This window comes from Hesperophylax consimilis, chromosome 24, assembly GCF_061612785.1.
Source record: "Hesperophylax consimilis isolate HC1 chromosome 24, BYU_Hcon_1.0, whole genome shotgun sequence".
Taxonomy (NCBI): domain Eukaryota; kingdom Metazoa; phylum Arthropoda; class Insecta; order Trichoptera; family Limnephilidae; genus Hesperophylax; species Hesperophylax consimilis.
Window position 1 is genome coordinate 6,874,722 of NC_142859.1, and position 22,859 is coordinate 6,897,580.

At 34.7% G+C, this 22,859-nt stretch overlaps 1 protein-coding gene across 1 annotated transcript in view; it reads left to right on the forward strand.

Moving 5' to 3' along the window:
- The first annotated feature begins 2,490 nt into the window (after positions 1–2,490).
- The window catches only part of LOC149411842 (uncharacterized), an 86,228-nt gene continuing 65,859 nt past the window's right edge, over positions 2,491–22,859 (forward strand). Inside the window, exons 1-15 of the mRNA XM_089646474.1 lie at positions 2,491–2,851; positions 7,881–7,925; positions 10,122–10,240; positions 10,912–11,045; positions 12,032–12,173; positions 13,867–14,019; positions 14,130–14,343; positions 14,697–14,808; positions 18,747–18,956; positions 19,461–19,595; positions 19,787–19,908; positions 20,430–20,545; positions 20,672–20,826; positions 20,934–21,076; positions 22,012–22,188. Coding sequence (XP_089502600.1) covers positions 2,776–2,851; positions 7,881–7,925; positions 10,122–10,240; positions 10,912–11,045; positions 12,032–12,173; positions 13,867–14,019; positions 14,130–14,343; positions 14,697–14,808; positions 18,747–18,956; positions 19,461–19,595; positions 19,787–19,908; positions 20,430–20,545; positions 20,672–20,826; positions 20,934–21,076; positions 22,012–22,188 — 2,053 coding nt within the window. The 5' untranslated portion in view covers positions 2,491–2,775. The remainder of the gene's footprint in view (positions 2,852–7,880; positions 7,926–10,121; positions 10,241–10,911; positions 11,046–12,031; positions 12,174–13,866; positions 14,020–14,129; positions 14,344–14,696; positions 14,809–18,746; positions 18,957–19,460; positions 19,596–19,786; positions 19,909–20,429; positions 20,546–20,671; positions 20,827–20,933; positions 21,077–22,011; positions 22,189–22,859) is intronic.

The window sequence follows — 22,859 nt, forward strand, 5'->3', positions numbered from 1 at the left end:
ATAAATTGTAAATTAAGCAAATGTTAAAATTGGGGTACCGCAGGGAAATGTACTTGGCCCTATTTTGTTTTGAGATATACATATTTTAAACTTAATAACTTAACTTACATAAAAAAACTAACGCAGACTCAAGAAAAATTACGGGATAGTCTGAATACAATATATGCTCTTGCATTCCTCCACCCAATTATCTGTCCCTGTCTGATAATGTGGAGTGCCTACATTAGGGTGTCCCAGGACATAAGGAAGATTTTTTTTTCATGAATTTAAATATGCATACCCTCTTATTTTATTTCATTTGATCCCAATAACTCATATAATAAATATTATTTTGATTAAACACCGGCAACCCGTGCCGACTTGATGCCAAACAGGTATGGAAGGAGTATGGAAGGATTTTCAACTTTCATTTTTGTCGGATAAATAAAATTTAAAAATGCACAAATGTTCAATTATGTAGTATTTTATATTTATAAATGGTTTATTGATTAAATTTTTTCTTCATAGTTTGTTTTTTACAGTCAGGATAAATCTTCCGGTGTTCCTGAACGCATCGTAACAAAAATTATTTTTGTTACTCTTCGACCGTGAGATTAAGCCATGAAAATCTTTGCATTAACTTAACAGTTCTTTCAGCTGTATCTTTTACTACCCTCAGCGGCGACACCTTCTTTCTGATTTCTTGATGCGAAGCATTATTTGACCACATCGTAGGGAATTCGTTAAGAAAACTGGCATCTGTTTTCAGACGATCAAACAAATACTTGCTCTTGACTGAAATGAAGTCGTAAATATTTTTCTCTGAAACAAAAGTCACTAAATTATGATATGAACAAAAACCTCAATACAAAACATAATTTAAACTACTTAATAAACTTACCATACAATTTACCATCAAGATCTTCCTTCGATGGGATGTAACATTTGTCATGGGTTGATAAATTATTTTTTTTGATATTTCGAGCATTTTTATTTTAGTTTTTTGATCCACAGCGTCGTCAAACAGCGATAAAATAGATCCTTCATCGGTCAAATACCATAACTGCTTACTGAACAGAAATAAAGCTGCCATTGAGATGTTTTCATCAATTTTTTCCTAAGCCTTCATCGATTTCAAAAAGCACAAGTCCTGGTAAGGTGCTTTAACTGCTATAATACATTGTAACCATGGCTTGACATAGGATGTTACTATGAACAGGCAAACGTCTAAAAGTGCCGCCTTATCCTTACCGGTAATTTTAAATTGCGCACAAATTAATGATATTTTCAAGGAATAAAGCGCCTTTGCCATCCATCGAGCACCTGGAGGCCGAATCTTAAATTTTCTCGCTGTATCTCCTCCTAAAACTATCACACAGAGATCTAAAAACTCTCAATAGTCATCTCCAAGTATTTTTGTTGTCAATGCAGTATGGTAAAAGTCCAGCAAATCATCGATTTCGGAAGCGGTTAGGTGCAATGTGAGATTTTCTCTGTAGCACTGAATTTTATCGGGATCAACATTTTTTCAGTTATCTCGAAACTTTTTGAAGAGTGGTATGTCAAGGTTTGTAGTCACTTGACTGATTTTTACTTCAAACACAGCTTTTAATACCAACTATGGCTATATTTGGTATATATTGACAGTTAAATTCACTTTCCGGATATTGTAGAACAAAACTTCAAGAACTTGTCCATTAGATGGCAGTTTAGAACCCAATATTTGGTGTTTTACGACTCCTATTAAAAATATACTCTTTTTAGAAGTGCGTAAATCTAACAACATCTTGCCTGAACGAGTGATTTTCGTTTACTAACAAAATAGCAAGTTACTACAAGCTCATCAACACGTTTGCTCGCTGGCGTCTTAATGTACCAGTACTGACATCTTTCGATGCAAGTCGGCATGGGTTGCAGTTGTTCAAAGTAAACGAAATTTTTTCTATAAGTGTTTTGTTATTATTAAAACAAAATTAGAGGGTATGCGTTCAAAAATAACAACTTTAATTTTTTGGGACACCCTAGCCTACATGCCTACTGTATTTTATAAAATAAATTTAAAAAATACGGAATCTTGTGCAGTGATAACCAGCAGGATCCTTGAAGGCCATAGTATCGATTGAAAAGACCATATAAAAACGTCAGAATCCCTTTCCAATTCCAACTGCTAATCACAACTCCCCAATAGTTCTGTCAAATATTGATAACAGTCCAAAATAAAACCACAGACTGATTCGCGTACATTATGCATAAGTTATGCTTAGCGAACGTCTGAACTATAAATTTTATGGTCTAGTCTAGATGATAATATATTTTTTTCAATCATACATTATTTTTGATCCCTAGTACACTTTATAATATTTCATGGTCACCGTAAACCTCGGTCAACCAGTCATATCAAATTAACATCGCATATCAACTCGGGGATACATTTCACTGATATGTGCGCGCATATCGTTATCAACCAGCTTCAACCCGACTCCAATGTAGCTTCCGTTAAAAGAATGAACTCCGTCAAACATTCAAGCCAAACATACATAACATTTACTGCGATGAATAGAGACAAGAGACCCTAACTTAGACTTATCGATAAGTCAGCAGATAAAATCGGTCCTATCTCTTGACCTATGAACTCGGAATCACAGCGATCGTCAAGTATCACTAAGAACACGGTCATTAGCAGTTAGACCACGAGCCAGTTTGCATGTTGAAGTCACAATGTGCCGTGAAAATCTAGTGGAAAAATTATTTTAAGTGTGTTTTTTTAAAAGCTAGTTATATAAGTTCAGTGAAAAGATGTGTAAATTAAAAACAGTACCGATTTTAAGTGCGTTTCTGGTATTTTCAGTGCTAGTGGAATTTACTTATGCAAGTGAGTACATTTTTGTTATAAAAGTTAGATTTCTAATACATGGTATCCGGGGGTAAAGTTCGAGGGGTGATTCTATATGATATTAAAATAAAAATGATAAATAACCTTTTTCGAAACTCCAAAGTTTTATGGTAGTTTTTAGGAAAAAAAACTTTGAATTGTTTGTAATGTAAAATAAATATTCTTCTGTGGCAAATATTTTTGTTTGGGAAAAAAAGTTGGAATTTCGAAAAATTTGTTTTTACTTCTACATCATGTAGAATCACCTCCCGAAATGGAGACTCTGGAGACTCTTTAATTTTTTTATGCATATACACAGGAGGCCTTGTGGAAAAATACTTCAAGGCCTATATCATATTTGCCTATGGCCTATCATTGTACATTATATAAAAGCTGTTTGTTTCTTTCTTACAAAATAATTAAATAAATATTTGCAGATGCTGTGGATTTAATATTAATAATCATATAAGCATTACGCACTTGCTACAAAAACTTGTATTATTATGTGAATACCGCACAAGAGTCCCAACTGCTCCCGACTGTCCAGATCCATGGGAACTGTGGCATTCTCCATTTGGGATATTTTGTGAGGTTAAAGGGAGTGGCGAAGGTAGAGAGATTCGGGAGATGAAGATTAAAAAATTCCTGACTGTTCAGATCTAGTCGCTAAACATGGCTAAAGCCATTTCAAGCAAATTTTCGATTCTGAATGGCTGTACCGTCTTTCACCAAGACGATACTTTGAGTGCCAATTGCCTCCAACCGTCTGGAGCAAGTTAGAGATTATGGCATTCCCAACCGGGGTATGTTGAGGATGAAGGTAGTGGGGGAAAGAGATGAAGATGGAAGGAGATGGGGAAAATAATGGTTGGGAAGAACCTGGCTATTCAGATCTGGTCACCAAACACGGCCAAATCCATTGCAAGAAAACGTTGAAATTCTGAATGGTGGTCTTACACCAGGGCGATACTGAGAGTATCTTCCACTCTGGAACGTGCCGCAAATATACTATACAGGGTGTATCGGAACGTACCCGACAAACTTTAACCAGCTTTTCCTTAGCACATTTGGAGTAAAAAATGTTATGGGCACTTTGCTGTCCGGTAACATTTTTTTTCAAATGAAAACAAAAAAAAATCCACACTCCGTCACTGTCATTGGCATTGTTTTTCGTTTTCAACAGCTGTTATTAGCAAGTGTGTCAAAAAGAGTCTTCGCTCTTTCATACACACTAAATAATAATAGTTAAAAATGAGACGAATGGTGCCATACCATTTCGTTGTGATTGTAAAAGCGCGAGAATGTAGGTACGTACGTACATTATTCAACGAAACTCGAATAAAATATTGCCAGATAGGTTTTCAAACTTTGACAAAGGATAAAACAGTGGTGACGTGTGGTGAAAATATGAATAGTAAATTTTTTATTAAAAAAAAATGTTACCGGACAGCAAAGTGCCGATAACATTTTTTATTCCAAATGTGCTAAAGAATAGCTGGTTAAAGTTTGTCGGGTACGTGCCGATACACCCTGTATATTATTTTTAATGAGTAATTTGTGAAATAACACAATTTATTTTAATCAAAGTTACTTGCACACGCCGGGATTTGAACCCACGACCGTGCTAGTCGAAAGCCTTACCCCTCGACCACGAAAGCCGTCAAATACTGAATATTCATTCGTACAAAAGTTTATTGCAGCGACCGGAGTATGATCTCGATACCCGTATGTCTTTCTTAACCACTGAGCTATCGTTAACCTTGTTGAGTTGATGGTCGCAAGTTCATATCCTGGTGGCAGCTGACCTCGACTACGAATCTAGAGGTCACGGGTTCATTTTTTAAATAAAATCAAAAATACCAATTTTGTTGTTTGTTCTGTGCGACAGGCCAGTGGCGGCTCGTGACTTGTGAGCGTGATAGGGTGCTAATTTTTACAAAATTCTACATTAATGGTATTGTTTGGTCCAAGACGATTTTTTTTTCAGGAAATTTCAGTTTTGCATTCCCTGAAAATTTTTATACGAAAAATCAAATTTAAAAAAATAAAAATCATCTTCGGATATAACAACATTAATAGTGCCATTTTTTGTAATATTGGCACTTTAGTACACCCTAAAGTCACGAGCCGCCACTCTGCTTGTAATCACAATTCAATGAACTCAAATTTTCTTTGATTTTTTGTCTCATTTCCAAAATTGGAACTGATTGTGTGAAAAATTCATACAAGCGATAAAGTATGTCCCTACCTGTAATATAATATCTCAACATAATATAATTTCCCAACCTTTCTCATCCCCATCTTCTTCTCCTGATAAATGCGTATATGTCAACGTGCCAATGCTTGATTGCTACCAAAAGTTGATAGAATGCATTTTCATAGACAACGAGTCTCTTTTCCCAGTGTCAACTCAATCGGATGTCGGGAGGTGGGTTAATTTCCACTTACAAGATTTGCACACATTCATTCCCAAAAACAAAATTGAAATTTATGTAGAGATGTATTTAAGAGGAAGCTACAAGCCAAAAATGTTTAAATTCTTTGTATGCCTTATATCGGCACGAATATAGGTAATAGGCGTTAAAATCGCTTGGCAAACGGAGTCTACAAACGCTCGAGATTACAAGCGGATTTCATTTATGCGTTCATACATTTCTATTGAAAAAAAACATTTTTTAGTAGTTAACATTTATATTTTGTATTAAGTAACAATTTTTTATTTATTTGAAGTCTACTCAAGGAAAACGATAGGAAAAACTTCAATTTATCTAAAGTAGTGTTTCTCAATATGTGGGTCGCGACCCCTCGGGGGGTCGCCGGCAAAAGGAAAAGGCGAGGTTCTAACTACAATAAAAACACTATTTCAGTGAGAAGGATGAGTTTTTTATTTTTCAAATCGTTGTGCTATTTTTGATATATTAATAATAAAATCATTTTCTAAGGACGGGTTGTTTCGGAGAATCTGAACAATTCATCAAATTTCAACGTTCATTTTCAAGTTCTGTGAAAGACTTTTTCAAGTTCTGTTTTTATTTCAGTTTTGTCAAGCAACTAGCCTACAATGATATAAAAACAGAACTTGAATAAGTCTTTCACAGAACCCGAAAATGAACGTTGAAATTTGATGAATTGTTCAAATTTTCCGAAACAACCCGTCCTAAGTTAAGTCTGTTTCTCTTTTTAGTTTTAATGTCCACCATTGAAGAGAATGTCAGTTCACATAATTATGAATTGGCAAATGGCACTAATTTTAGAGCTTCCCTTGCCAGTTCTGGATACTCTTCTTTTCTTTTCATCCAAAACACGTCAACACTTTGGGGCGTCCAAGTCAAAGTCGCACACAGCCTTACCAACTTATCTCGTACTTAATTTCAAAGCTGTCGCGGCTTCTTTGCAGAGTGTAGGCCGTAATAATGAATACAAAAATAGAGAAAAAATTATCGTATTTAAATTCCTAACATTTTGTCTGTATCTATGGCCAAATGGGGTCGCCAGAATTTTCCAACCTGTAAAGGGGTCGCGTATCCAAAAAGATTGAAAGACACTGATCTAAAGCATATTTTTTGGTATTCTTAATGTAAACCAATTCGTTTTAAAGATTAATCTAAAACAGTGATTTAGCATTAAGCTTCGCCTTGAGAAAGTAGCAGTGTTGGGTACTAAGCGGAATAGAAATCTTGGTGTTAAATTAACCTAAACTACACAACCAATCAAATAAAACTGCGAAATTTGGACCTCATTGAGGGTATAGAAAGCAGTCATTTAGTCCAATTTTTATAGTTTAATATTTATAAAATAATTATTGATTTAATTTAAAAGACAAATGAAATAATCAAACTATTAACTAAAGTGGTACCCACTTGTTACAGATGTATAAAACATCGTACATCCGTGTTTTGACAAACAAAGACCTTTGTAACTTCCAGATGCATACGTTCATATTAAAAGATTAAAGTCTCAATTAGTTGCTTTCAGTCAATACACTGCGCATAGAATATCATTCATTATTTGACTGAGCATAGCGAAGTCCTTTTTTAACTTGATCGTTTTAATTTGTTTGTACGCTCCGTTTCAAGATGGTGGCCGTTTTAATAGTTCAGTAAATATATATATATATATATTTTTTAAATATGAGATTGCCGTGATCATTTGGACTTTTTTCATTATTTCGTACCTACCTGCCTGTAGAATGTTTGACAAATTGCCGTTGAGAGAGTAAAGTGTTTTATATTTGTATAATTCCTTATGTAAAATTTATGTTTACAAATTATGGTTTGACATTTAAAGACAGTGAACCTTAGAACAGTTTTAAGACCACATTTTATATTTTGCCCATTGAGTTTCGGTTTTACAAGCTCAAGCTCTCGTGGTTTGTATTGTGGACTCTGATATAAGAGAAGTAGTACATTAATGACTCTTAAATGTGTCAGATTCGATTCCCACAGTTTTGTAAAAATTCTTAATCGCAGACATGGATTTTCATGTTTATTTATGTTACATAAAAACTACGAATTAGGAACGCTGGTCATTTCTGACAATATTTTTACAGTAAAATAATTTTCAGTTTTGAGTTTTAATGCCCGTTAAAATGGGTCCAATTTAAAGGGTTAATTTTAATCTGATGACAACAATTGTCAATCTCACAACAAACTTTATAATGGCGTTATATTCTGTGATGATTACAGAAGTGTTTTGATCTGTATCAAATCGCGATATAATTTTTAAAAGTCGAGGAATTGAGGACTTCCTAAACTTCCTTTTCCCTATCTCTTTTCTTTCCCCACTCCGTTCACCATTACAACATACGCCAAAGGAGATTCCATATTCCCCACTAGCTCCGGATACTTGGGATACTTGTGCGAAATTTACATGGTAAAAAAACCTTAAAAATATATTTAAAACTCTTCGTTCTTTATCCGTGACAATTACATGTCTTACGAGTATTAAATATTTCTGTTTATGACTCATCAAGAAGCTTAAATTATGACTTAAAATTATATGTTAATGAATTTATTTTAATATGTTCCAGATTCCCTAATCGACCCATACATTTGTGGACAGCCATCTTGTACGCGTAAGTATTTAATTTTGTCACTTGAATTGATTACTACAGTATTAAGTCAAAATGTAATATGTATATGATTGTAAGTAGGTAATTACTTTTATCTCATTTTAATAACAAAAATAATTATTACTGTAGTTCTGAGAACTGTTATTTCATCATTCGGCACATAAAGAAACATGCGTATATTGTTGTGAACAGGATCTTAAAATACACATGCTTGCATTTTAACGACTTGTCATTGTATGTTCATAATATGTAATCAATACCATAACTCAATAATAATAGTGAATATGCATTTGAAGCAATGAGCGAGTTTACAAATTGAAAATCTCTTCATGCCAACAAACGTCATAAAAGACATAAACGTCACGTCAACGTAACAAAAAAAAATCACACTATGCAACAGACTCTTCTACGGTCGCCAAATACATTTCAAACCGAGACATCTCGGAAATACCAAATTTCATATATTCTACGAAAACATTTTACCCAACGACAAATCAGAAAATGTATTTATTTATTTTGAAAAGATACATTACATTATATTAAATAAAGCTTTTGACTGTCCAACTAGGAAGGTTTCCCGTTTAAGGACAGTCAAATAAACAGGTGTCAAATTATCATACATGTACACAATTACATAACAGCAACATCACAAAATAAGTAATAGTAACACAATTACACAATATTAACTCTATCTTGTTGAACAATATGACAAGCAAATTGAGTTGGTAATAAACAAATGGCGAATATAATAAAAATTGGGTAAAATTTAATATTTGAGAGAAAATAAGTATGTCAAAGCGAAGATACAACTAGGCGTTCGTGATAAATAACAATATTCACACTTGATAGATAACTATGAATATAAATTCATACTTATTTAACTGAAGACAACTAGTTATCATTAATCAATACAAATAATATCATGTAGTTGTAATTTCTGGTGTTCCATGGGGACTAAATCTTGGCCCTCTGTTTTTCCGAATATTTATGATTGACTGGTTCTAAAAGTGATACTTTTGTAGTCAATGATTTTAAATATTTTCGTAAAAAATTTACATGTAGCAAACATGCCAAATAGCCGACTACCAAAGATGCTTCATTACTAAGCCTGCAGAACTATGTGGAATTGTGAGGCCTACACAAAAATGGCTATATGGTGTAGACTTTATTCATTTATTTTTCATGTTCTCCATAACACGGTATGGAGAACATTGCGGAGAAGATTAATTTAATTGAGGTGCATGTAAGTATAAAAGGTCATGGGCGCCATTTTACTATTTTGTGACATAGGTACTTCAAAAGATAGTTGATGAACTGTCTGTAAGTGACGTTAAAAATAATAATGCTCAATGCAGAATCGTTAAGTAGTTTAGTCGCTCTGTTGATTGGCGCGTTCTGATAGGCAGAAGTCCTCGCTTTCGGAGAATAAAAAAGTGCGTGGGGTCTTCCACGAGTAAATTTATTAGGTAAATATAAGTTAACCTCTTTCAAAACAAGTAGAAAAACATCGCATCAATGGCCACATAGAACTAGAGGCAACAAGAAAAACTCCTGAAAGATCGGGAGTCAGTATTCTCCTAGAGTTGTTACACTGATGATCATCTTAGGGGTGTGTTTTATTTCAATCCAGGCACATCCAAAAATGTATTGACGGATGGAAATTTAAATCATTTTCGCACTTCTTTGATAATGCCTCCATTATGTAACTCAAATAAGAGATAAACTGTAATCTGATCATTTAAAACTAATCATGTTTGGTTAGTTTTCAAATAAGTTATCGATAACTATATTTGAACAAGGAAATAAACATCAATCTGCAACAGATAAAGGTTATCTAAGGGAGGCGATATACTCGTAATTACAGATATGAAATATAAGGGACTTGAGATAATGGATTAGTTATCTTTCAGTTGTTATATTTATAAAGGGGGTAAATATGAAAGTGGTTGATAAACATTGATAAAAAAAACTCTTAAAAATCATTGTAAAGCAGGGTAATACGTTTCATTCATTAAAGATATTGGTATGTATTGAAAAATTGCACGGTTAGAATTTAGTTTAGGCCATGGTGTATGGTGTAATGCATATTTCATTTGATTGCAGAGCATTTCAAGGTACTATTTTAGTCGATACAAATCTAGTGACCATAAAATTCTCGATAAAATCAGTGGTCTGATTAGTTTGTTTTTATGATTCCAGCACCAAACAAGTTCAACTATCAAACCTATATTATCTACCAGTATGAATACAAAGTGTCGATCAGTACGTGGTTTTCCGGTTCCAGCAACAACCAATCGACGTTGGATATTGATGCTAAGGTTTGTAATTCTACGTTTTAACTAACATAACTTTACCACACACTAACCTCCCTTTTTATTTGCCTTTGTATTTGGTTACCTTCGCATCATCGGTTAACCTGTAAAAAAATGCAAATTTCCAATCGAAAAGTTGTCAAATTCTTATTCATGCAAAGGCTCTTTAAAAAAACAACGATAAACTGATGCACGCTTAACACGCAAAAAATTATAAATAGCACTTTGTTTCAACGGAATTACTATAAGAAGTAACTATTTATGTCGTAGGAGCTGGTAAAAGATGCATTAAAGTTCCATTTTTACGTTTGAAGGTTAATAAATACGCATGAATGAATAAAATAAACCAAAATAACAACCTAAAAACCTACTGTGTGTGTTTACTTAAACCCTTACTTAAATAATTGTCTCCATTGGCAAATTGGTCTCAAAGGCTATAAATTAAACGGATCTCGAGTAAACTAAAATTAAACTAACCAGCCCAGCTAATGTGGAAAAAGATGATTTTGTACTTTTCTACAAACTGTGATATTTTTTTATAATTGAAATAAGATAATTGTGTGAATTGTCTTTTCCCAACGATATTAAAGGGCAAGCAAAGGGTGAAAATTTTTCTGACATTGCAAAACATTGTATGGAAGAATGAAATAATTTTGTTAAATTAAATTAAATTCCAGATACAACTGGAATTTATCACACAATGCGAGGGTTTGCTGAAGATTCTCTCCGCCAAGATGAAGGACCAAGATGATGAATTTCCTGAGGAGAGGGAGGAGACCTTGTCTAAAGAACTTGGGACATATCCTTTGAGGTAAGACTTAACAATTTTGAACATGTACAGAAGTGAGAATTCTTAAGATGGACACGCGCACTTTTTGACTGAGCTTATTGAAGTCTTGTTTTAAGCCAACCATTTGGCACATCATCTGCCTGTAAATATGGCTCAATTTGTGAAAAAATTGCATATTTCTTTATTGGAAATTTTAAAAAGTTAGGTAATAAAATACAAGGCCGGCTCTTTGCGGGCGCAATCGGACAAGTCGGCTCCGGGCGGCGAATTGGCAAGGCGTTGTTTAAATACCTAATGGCAAATCTTATGAGATCTGTGGAAATTATGATTTGGATTTATTAAGTAGATACTGTTCACAGAACTACTAATTTATATTTCTGTACACACTTTCGTGATCTGCTAAAAATACTTTAATTACTATGCATAAAGGCGCTTTAACTCTCCTTTATATAAAAAATAGAGATAACATTAAAAAACTCATATATTTGTTGTTCCACGAAAGCAAATGACATATTGGATAATATCAGAATCAATACGTTGTGAAACCAAATTTGGAAGCAACTACTATCTCCAAAGATATTAGAAGAACGAGATATGCTATGTTGGCCGCCGGACCGTAGGCGGAGTACTACCTAATTAGGGTACTTTGAACGGTATCGGGACGTGTACGCACAGAAATCTGTTCTATGTATTAGTGCGGATACCTTAGCGCAAGCGAAGATGTGCAGTAGTATTGGTGAACAAAACCGGCGACACTCGGCAAAACAATTCCACTCAGTACGAACTGCTCATAGCACATCTCGTTCTTCTAATATCTTTGACTATCTCTGATAGAAATGAGGTATAATAAAATCCGGGTACGAACAACTCATGTAACATAATTACAAAATTATAATTCGTTACTAAATTATATAATAGGTAATTCTGACTGTGTAATTAATGTAGTGAAGATTGTATCAATGGGTAAAACAAAATTTCTAATTTACTAATGTTATTTATTTTTGTAGGTTCGCTTTCCACGATGGAGCCATTACTGAGGTCTGCCCACAAGAAGGTGAGGTGGATTGGACCCTAAACTTCAAAAGGGGAGCCCTCTCTCTCTTTCAAAACACCATGGAGAGGTTCGACATTGATCACCATGGCATTGAGGTAAGAAAATTACAACTCTATTTTCCTTCAAATAAATACAGTACTATGTCATTTGACACGGATAAAATAAATATTTATTTATTTATTAAAACGCCATATAATGGCCTTTACAATACAGTGATAATCGAATTACAAGCGTATAGTGGTAAACAGGATAGTAATAGCAATAAATTAAAGAACAATTATGTGTAAACAAAATAAACAAATGACAATTCTACAAAATAGAGCAATGAGAACCATATTGAAGAAAAATAGATACACAAAAATTAAGAACATGTTGAAGGAGTTAAATATCTTGTCATTTAGACAAATTATTTACTTTAATACCATATTTTTAATCTACAAGATAATCAATGGCCATACGTCTAGTGAATTCCTAAGAAAAATTGATAAACTACAGAACAAACACACACATGAGACGAGGAAAAGAAATGAATTGAGACGGGACTTCAGGAAAAAAACACAGAGTCAAAAGTCATTGATGTACGGAGCGTTGAAGATATTTGGAGAGCTACCAGAAGAAATAAAATCAGAAGAAAACATAAAAACATTTAAAATTAAAGTACGAAAATATGTGATTGATTCATTTTAAATGTGTTACTATAATTATATGTATAGGTATATATATATAAATATTCTATTAGGACATGGATAACTATGTACCTACATAAAATACCGCAATAAACAATAAACAAACGCACTATTTCAAGTGATGCAGTTATTAATGTAAGTGCAGTAAGACAATGCATAATTCAAAAAAAATACATACCAGTGTAACAAAAGTTGAGCTACTTTATACTAGGTTTGTATAAGACCTGTCATAAGTCGAATTATGAGGTGAGGTGAGTTATTGTTACCAACAAAATTAATTGTACTTGGAATAGCTGAGTAGGAATCGCAACAATTCAGGGCTGTCAGCGATTCAATGATACTTATAAATAAGAAAAATATTTTTTTAATAAAATAATACATATGTTAGTTGACACTGTAAGATATCAAGGAGCCATGCGGAAGAATAAACAATTTTAACCCTTAGAGAATATCGGTCTCAAATACAGCTATGGTGTTTGGAAGTGCCTCTACACCGGCGTCCTTTGCCCCACCAACCACCGCCCGAGATATTCTCAAGTTATTCCCCGCTCTTGCTGTACTGGGCCGCTCAGCCAGTCTACAAAGCGATATCTGGGAGCGTTCGTTCTTTAGTTATTGCGCTATTTTTTTACAAAACCATAATTTTTAGGACAGGTCTCACAGACTGGTGTTCCATATAACGTAGGTTTTTTTGTTGGTTGATTAGTTGTATTTTAAGCGGTCTGACGTACCAATGTTCTTTCTAATGGACTTATTGTACTGAGTATTTTTTTGTCTTGATTAACTTAAGTTTTTTAAAAGTATATTGATTAAATAAAGCATTGATATTTCTTTAGAAACCATCTTTATGTAAATCGAATTGAAATAAAATGTTTTGAACAATAAAGGTATTATTTTTGACATTTTTCAAAATACCGGTCTCCAGGACCGATGTTCTCTATAACGTAGTTTAAAATCATGTGCCTGTTAAGTGTTAAAACCAACTAAAAAGTTGCTATTTTTCGTTTGTTCCAAACTCCTAACAACCTGCACATTGTTCGTCGTCTTCTTCAAACAAATGTAATAATATTCATTTTCTTGAAATATTCCTTACACATTTCAGCGTGATATCCACGGCACCTGTGAGACAGAGTACAAGATGCAGGGTCAGGAGAACACCAGCCTCATCGTCATGAAGAGGAAGGATCTTTCGTTGTGCATGGACCGCTACAAGTACCTTTCAATCTTGCAGACTGTCAGATATAACTTCCAGAGCGTGAGTTATACCTTTATATAACATTAAAACTCTTTTAATAATCGTCAAGACATGTACAAAAAAGAAAAAAAATTATATGTCATTAATATTTTCATATCACTTTTTTCCAGAAATACCAAACGTGGCCCGTCCTGGAATCAGAAAGCAGATGCCGAATCTCCATCGACCACCACGTGTACACGGGCGTGTCTTGCAAGGAACGCCATCTCTTCCAGCCTTTCTCCGGGAAGCGATCCGGTGCCATCAGCACCGTCAAGGTGGACCTCAGGCTGCTAGAGGAGATCAACAAAACTAGCACGGAGATCATGGACGAGAAGCAAGAAGGTAGTTATTATGAACTATAATAAGATTATTTAACCAGCCAAAGCATAAAAAAATAGTAGGAAGTATGAGATTGATAAAAGTTACGAAATGTAATGAAATGGAAATAGCTTGATTGGAAAAGACGCCAGGAGGATCCGGGTTCGAGTCCCAGTTGTACCTTTTTATTGTCTGTGCCTTTGTGCTATGTTGAGAGTTGTTGTTGTCAGTTTTTAGTGTAATTGACCAGAGTCTTTCCTTGCTTCTGATATTTATCGTGGTTCTTAGCTTTGCCAAATAAATCTTTTGTGTCAAATGCAGAAGTTTTTTCTCACAAAGCCGTATATTTTTACCATGTATTTTGTGAAATGTTTCAGAATGGGAGGCAATCAAACTACGTTACAGTCTTCTACACCACCACACTTCTTCCGTTCGACCTGGTACCGGAGAATTGAAATCCGCAAGAGACATCTTGAAGCATTTGTGCAAGTAAGTATTAACACCAAAATTATGGGAGGGAACACGAACATGAACAGGGGGGGGCGGCCCGCCCCGGCCCCCGGTCCTGGGGGGCCCCAAACGCCTCCATGTTCCCTTGATCAAATCCTAAACAAGGCTTTAAGGCGAAATAGGTGGACTCGATCTGAAATACTGCCATACTGTTTTTGTTTTTATACTGTATAGTTTTATCAAGATCAAAACACTACAGCCATCTAGACTTTTTATGCGACACTAATATTCTTTTACGCTGAACGCGTTCAATCCACTTTGGGAATTCCCGTCTTTGAAGTCCGTAGGAATCCCTGAATGAATGCCGCTGACATTCTACGTCGAATGTCACAATACAATATAAAATATATTAAATTTTATTACGTAATTCATAAACTTTAAAATTTAATAGTTTGGTTTTTGTTGCTGTGTAAAAGTAAATAAGTTCAAAGTTGATTTTAAAAAGTGTTTTCATTTTCGAGTATTTGAAAAAGTAAGTAATTTTCCTTAAGTGGTCCTTACTTTTTTTGTAGGTACATATGTATATTTTTTTTAAAAGAAAGACAAACATTCCCGGGTTACGAATAACCTGACAATATTTGAAAATCTCCTACTACCACCACAGTAAGCTGAAAATGTTGCTTGTGTTGTGATGGAGGACTTAGCCAGCCGAGGAATTGAACACACTACGCCTGGGTGGGACCCAAACGCGATGTCAACTCGGCCACCGACCGTATATACTTGGTCTTATCACTTATCATGAGACTCAACATGAGAGATCCAGAGACTCAAATGGATATCCAGCATGGTCGATTGACATAAGTTTTAAGAAAATGTCGGAAACTTGTCATCGCTCCCGAGCACGACTGCAGGCCGCTAACGAACAAACAATAATTCATAACGACTACGTATTCCTAATTTTCTTGACTTGAACTGTTGTTTCTTCATTGGTTATCTACAGTCATGCTATAGAACGATGATATGTTACCGACACTATCGGTAAATCCTTCATCGATCGACCAAGCTAGGTACCCAGATCATAAATTAATTATGTCACGGGAGTCTCATGACATAATTAATTTACTACACTAATAATTAGATAAGGCGCATTACTAAAATGCAAGGGCTGTGTTGACGGCGGCTTTGACTTGTGAAAAATATAATGGAAGGAATTTAAAAATATGTTCTTTTAACCAACACATAAGATATCATATTTTTATGTCAGTAAAAAAATTTTATTCTGCTATCTTCTACAAAAGTTTCTTATTCTCTTCCATTTTATTTTTAGTGAAAAGAATTCAACCATCTGGCTCTCAGAAAAAAAGCAAAGACTAGAGAGGCTAATAAACTTTCTGGATCTTTATCCAATACCTTTCAGATTTTAAAGAAAAGAAAGGTGGCGTTGCCGAAGAAATTAATCAAATTGTTGAATCGGAATCCAATATACAAATCGTTGATGTTGAGGCAAAAAAACAAAGGTGAAAAGTCTACTAAATGTGATATTAATAAAAACTCCGACGTAAGTGACACTGAAAAACAGGATGATAAAACTAGTAAATTAAAGAAAATTACTGAGGAAGAATCCGAAGAATACGTCGCTTCTATCTTAGAGTTTTCTCATCCGATGATACTGCACATTGGCCAATACCTGTGCCAGAGCATATCAGAATTTCGATTATCGAAAAGGGTAGTGAAATATTTCAAAACAAGGACGGACCTTTTGAATCTGTAGAAAGACCAGGTGAAAGTACTAATATAAGGGAACACATCGTTGTTTAACTTTGTCGTGGTTTTACTCACATTTAAACGAGACTAAATATTTAAGGAAATAAATGCCATACTCAACATCAACAAAGAAATTGTATTGTTACTGCTGCCAGTTATTTGCATCTGAGGGTAGCTCTCAAACTAATAAATTTGTCTCGGGGTTTTTTCAGTGGTGGAAATTGAATCCAAAGATATCACTGCATGAATCATCGAATGAACATATATCAAATGTAGAAAAGAGGAAAATGTTGTCTATGGGTTTGAAACTTAATAAAACCATTGATAAGGATAACTTGAAGATTATTAATGATGAAACTAAAAAATGGAGAAACTTTTTACATCGCCTTTTAGATGTAACACTATTTTTAGCTCAGAAAAATCTTGCTTTCCGAGGCCATCGTGAAGATATTTCTTCGGAAAACAGGGGAAGTTTTCTAGAATTGGACAACTGTTAGCGAAATATGATGCTGTGTTGAAAGAGCATTGCTTAAAAATGAAGACCGCTGGTGGGTCAAATAGAGTACCTTCTTATTTGTCAATAGGAATACAAAATGAATTTATTCTATGTTTGGATGAACATGTAAGGCAAAAAATTATTGCAGATATTAAAAAGGCTAAGTATTATGGAATCATTTTTGACAGCACTGCTGATGATATTTTATATCACTTTTTAAAAGTGTGTTGAATTATCATTTTGATGATTTATCCGGTCACCGTCAATGTCAGGTCTCCACGAAAAGCACTGTTCAGTTCCTGTTCTAATCATTCCTTGAATCTTTGCGGTATTCATACATTTGCTTGCGTTCCATCCAGCATCACATGTTTTGGAACAGTAGAGAAATTATATTCATTATTTTCATCATCTACACAGATATGGCAATTGCTTAAAGAGAAAACTGGAAAAAAACATTTATCTGATACTCGCTGGAGCGCTCATTACAAGTTGGTAAAAGTCGTAAAAGAAAATATGGAGACAGTTGTGAGTAGCTTGGAATATTTTCAAGATCCAACCAAAGCAAATCTAGATACAAGATAAGGAGCAAGCTTGCTTTTGCCGGCTGTTTGTGATTTTACCTTTTGACTTACAAACAATTTTCGGATATGGACATTAATATCGAGAGACGGGGAAGAAGGGGGGTAAAAATAACGATGCTGGGTGAATCAGCTCATGATGCTGCATTATTGATTCAAGAAGAAATACGTCGGTCAATATTTGAATGCATTGACCGATGTACAAGAATTGTCGCAACGATACACGGCCGTGAAGCAAATAAACCATATTTTAGAAATTATTAAAACAAGGTTTTTGCTAGAAGCTTCAGATGGCGCTCTGGCTGTAGCAGTGGACAATCTGATACAAATTTACGATTAATTTGATAAGGAGCAGGTTTTCCAAGAAATAAAAAGGTTCCGCAGGCATGTACGCGCGACCGATACGAACGTAAATGGACAGCCCAAGAAATCCTCCAATTTATAATAAAATAGGACTTTAGTGAATCGTTACCCTGTACATCTCTCATATTTCCATACTTCTTGACCATTTGCATCTGGGTTGCATCATGCAAGAGGAGTTTTTCCAAACTCAAACTAATTAAAAATTATCTTCGATCTACAATGAATCATGAGCGTTAATCACTCACTCGTTAATTTGTCCGTGCTTTCAATTGAAAGTAAAGTTTCAAAAGAAATTGATTGAAGTTATTGAGGAGTTCGGTAAAATGAAGGCACGAAAACACTTTTAATAAGCTATAACAGCTACAAACTTACTGAAAATAAAAACTACATATTACTTTATTTTTACCAGTTGTTTTTATTTTGCGGATCGATTCGTATTTTATTTTCCTCGTCCATATCCATATTTAAATTTCGCTTGCAAGATTTTAACCAAATAAACAAACTGAATAAAAAGCTTGTAAAATTACATCAACTTCTTAAACTAGGGGGGGGCCTCATTCATTTTTGCCGCCCCGGGACTCTGACGGGCTTAGTCCGCCACTGCAACGATGCCACCTAATTTTTATTGGAGCACCTTACATTTAATTTTTGTTAGAAGATACACAGCATTTCTACCTTACGTCCATCGTAGGTGTAGTTATACTCACTGTTAGCTAACGGTTTCTCTCCTCTTTAGATTTAAGACTTGTTTCTAATCGTTTTTTTCATTTCAACAGGGTAGAAGAAGCCTTATCTGACGCAGCCGAAGAACTCCCTGACTCGACCACCAAGAGTTCAACAGGAGAGAGCCACCGTCCCCTGGAAGATGTGGAAGGCGGCCAGGCAGTGTCACTGTGGGGAGGGTTGGTCAGGGCATGCAGAGGACTTCATCACCAGGCATTGGCCCAGCTGCTGGCCAGGGCTACTACCATTTGTCCACAGGCCAGGTAAGTCATTCTTCGATAATTCTATTCTGAGAGACATATTTAGTTTAAGTATCTGGGCAGTAAAAAAAAATAAATTCTGTGATAAGCTGCTTTCACCTTGTTTGGAAGACTTGATTATTTGTATACAATAAATTGGGAAGTCTATAAACATTGACGTAAGTATTACACATAATACAAATACAAAATGCTGTGCATTATAAGAATGAAAAAGAATGCCCGCCTTTTTCACCCAAATCGGAAACAAAATGGCAGACAGTATTTTCATTCGCATGGATGGATTCAATTTTTCCCTTCATCTCTAGGCAAACACCGATTGAAACATACAAATCATCCCTGCCATTCTCACGGTATACATTTAAATACTTTGTTGCTGTCGCAAATTATTTTCTAAACAAATAAAAATTCACGAACACACTGAAAGAAATGCTTACGTTGGTAATAGATTGTGATAGATTCGCCATACGTCGCTAATCTCTTAACTGATATGCTGGTTTATATTTTAAGGAAACACGTTTTGGATGCATTACCATATATTGCAAGTTCTGGCTCAGTGGAGTTGATTAAGGATATGATCATTGGAGGTACAGCTTCTGAGGAAACTAGACAGGAATGGCTGTTGTCGATGGCAACAATTCCAAGGTAAGCTAATTATTACACTTCAATTTACTTACCTTCTTAGCAGTTAAACTATTCCAACCACGCAACGAAGAAGAAAAGAGATTAAACATGCCTAAGTGTGCTTGATACTCATTCCAAAATCAATAACGGCTTTGCTGATGAGTTAATGACGATTAAATGTTTGACTTGATAATTTTTATTTTGAATTGCAGACCACAACAAGAGATGATAAGCAGTATGAAAGATCTTCTTGAACACTCTCCTACAGATAAGGCTGTGTCGCTAGCAGCATCTTCAATGGTCCATTCTTACTGCAGAAACAGTAAACACTCTCGTGAGTCATTTAAGCAATAAGCATTCTTACTTATTAATTAAATGAATGTTGTATGTAAGTGCATGTAAGATGAAGTGATTATTTTGTGTCACCCAACATGTCAAGAAAAGGGACTTCGTTCTCTTTTCTGCCTTTGAACTCCTGACACACACTAAAGCGAGTATTACGCAAAAAAACATATAAAGTCTACAATGCACTTTAGCCGGGGCCCAAAATTGTATCCTTGACTTGCACATTAAAAACTATCGATATGAGACAACAGGAACAGCATAACAACGATTATCTTCCACGCGTATGTCATTTAAGATATTGGCGATTTCGTCGAACTGCACAACCTAGCAAAGTCATTACAGAGCAAAAGGGTATATTACAACTGACTGCGGCTGCGACAACCCAAGTGCAGATTAGAATTTGTGTCAAATCCTAGTTCTGTCATTGGTGCATAACATTTTAAACCCACGGGAACAAATGGAGTAGGCTATCACGAAACAGTGCATTCATGTTATATATTCTATTTTCAGTTGCGGAATGCTGCATGGAGGAACAAAACATGGCCATCATAAAAATACTGCAGAATAATGTTATCGAAATATTAGGCGAAGGAACAAAAAAGATGTCAAGAGCTCTGCGCGAGAAAGTAAATAATCCTTAGTTTTTTAATTACAGTAGTTAAGCATCTGTGCCTACAATGCTCCACTGAACTCAAAATATACAAGTATTGCTTGAAATATGTACAATTTTGACATTATTTTATTTGCTGTAGGTGTCGATAAGTATCAAGTCTCTGGGTAACATTGGTGGTTTCACAAAAGACTTTGGTGACATGCTCATGGGAGTTATTGAAAACACTGACATTATGCTGCCCATTCGAATCCACTCCATAGACGCTTTCAGAAAAACGCCCTGCTATGAAACTAGGTGATATATATTACTATCTTAAACAAGTTATTTACATAATGCTCAGAGTTCAATTGAAATTTGAACTAAAATGTTTATTAAATATTTGTATTATCTTATGTTTTCAGGAGTTATTTCCTAGAGCTCTTCCGAAAGCAATCGTTGGACGTTGAAATTCGCTTAGCATCATACCTTCAAGTGATGAGGTGCCCAAGTTATGTCGTAGTCAGGAAAATTCTTCAGATTTTTAAAGAAGAAAAGATTAATCAAGGTATGATTATTAAAATCACATATACCTAATAACTATGCTTATAATCCTTGGTGAGAGATATTGTACGAAATAAAATAACCATTGATAATCTAGACTTTAGATATAGTTAAAACAAATCTGACAGCCTCCATGGTCGAGGGGTAAGGCTCTCGACTAGCAAGCAGAAAGTCCCGGGTTCAAATCCCGGCGTGTACAAGTAAATTATATTTGATCAATTTGTGTTATTTCACAATTTATTAATATAAAATAATATATAGTATACTTGCGGCACGTTCCAGAGTGTCAGTATCGCCCTGGTGTAAGATCACCATTCAGAAATGAAACATTGCACGAAATAGCTTTAGCCATGTTTGATGACCAGATCTGAATAGCCAGGTACTCCCACACCTTCCTCTTTCCCATCTCCTTCCCCTTCCAACTACCTTCAGCCTCACAACATACCCCAATTGGAAATGCCATAGTCTCACTGGCTCCAGACTATTGGGAGCAGTTGGGACTCTTACGCCATCTTATAGCCATCACGAGAAGCCTGGCAGATGTGAAACATGAAACATCGAAATCGACTTTTATTTTGAAGGATGTGTTGATGAATGTGTCTATTTTTTTATAATAACACAATTATTTTGTTATTATTAAAATATACTATACATATATTTTAAAAGATAAATTCATCATCATTTTGAATAAATCCATTGCCAATTTTATTGAGAATAGAATCAAATATACCGCACAGACTTTGGCGACCGGGCGGACCAGCCGACGAGTCACGAGGCTGGCCGAATGAAGTGTCGCTCCGTGGAAAAGCGTCTTCCCATTTTTGTGCAAAGCGTCGTCCCGTCTTGCCAAGCTTGTATAATTTTTGTCAGTTTTATCCCTTAGGCATGCCAAAAGATTTTTTTATATAATTTTTAAAATAACTTGATTTTTCGTTTCAGTTGCCTCTTTTGTATGGAGCCATTTGAACAATCTCGGAAAGTCGACAATTCCATCAAGAGTGGAGAAACAAGGTTTGCTGTCGGGTAATACTATTCCAAGACCATCTCACCCACCAGATATCAGGAAATTTTCAAGGAACTTTGAACATGGTGTCTTCTTTGACCAATACAACGCAGGTATAGCAAATCAAATTAATTTAACCATTTTATCAGATATCAATAAATATACTTACAGTGGAACAAATTATCAAGGAAAACCTTAAATTGGAATATTTAATTATTGAAGATAATATTAACAACATTAAAAAAAATTAAACAGTAAAATATTCTTTTTGTATTTCTTTGGCATTCACTATGTAACAATTTCTAGACATTTTTTGTTTTTAATGAGTTTTTATTATTCACAATGTACATTTGTTACGTATAAATTTTTTTATAAAATTAGCGACCGGTTTCGACACGTCCGTTTCATTAACTAGCTATTTTAAAACTAAATTTTTAAGTGCAGAAATATGGGGTTTTATTTAGTTTGGTCCTTTGGCGGGAGGGATTTGAGGGAGGGGGAGGGGGTTGAGAGGGAAACGGAGGGAGGAGTCAAAATAACGGGGAACATTGTCAATATTATTTTTTTTGTTTTTAATGAATAATAAAAACTCATTAGAAACAAAAAAAGTAAAATATTCGGTAGCTTCTAGAAAATAAACCCAGAGCAAAGACGTTTTTAAACTTTTTCGATTTTTCTGATTCACATTTTTCGTTTGAAAGTTGTTAATATTATCATGAATGATTATTTTTTTTTTAAATACTTCAATTAACACCCGTCTTATTAAGACCAGAACCTCGTGGTA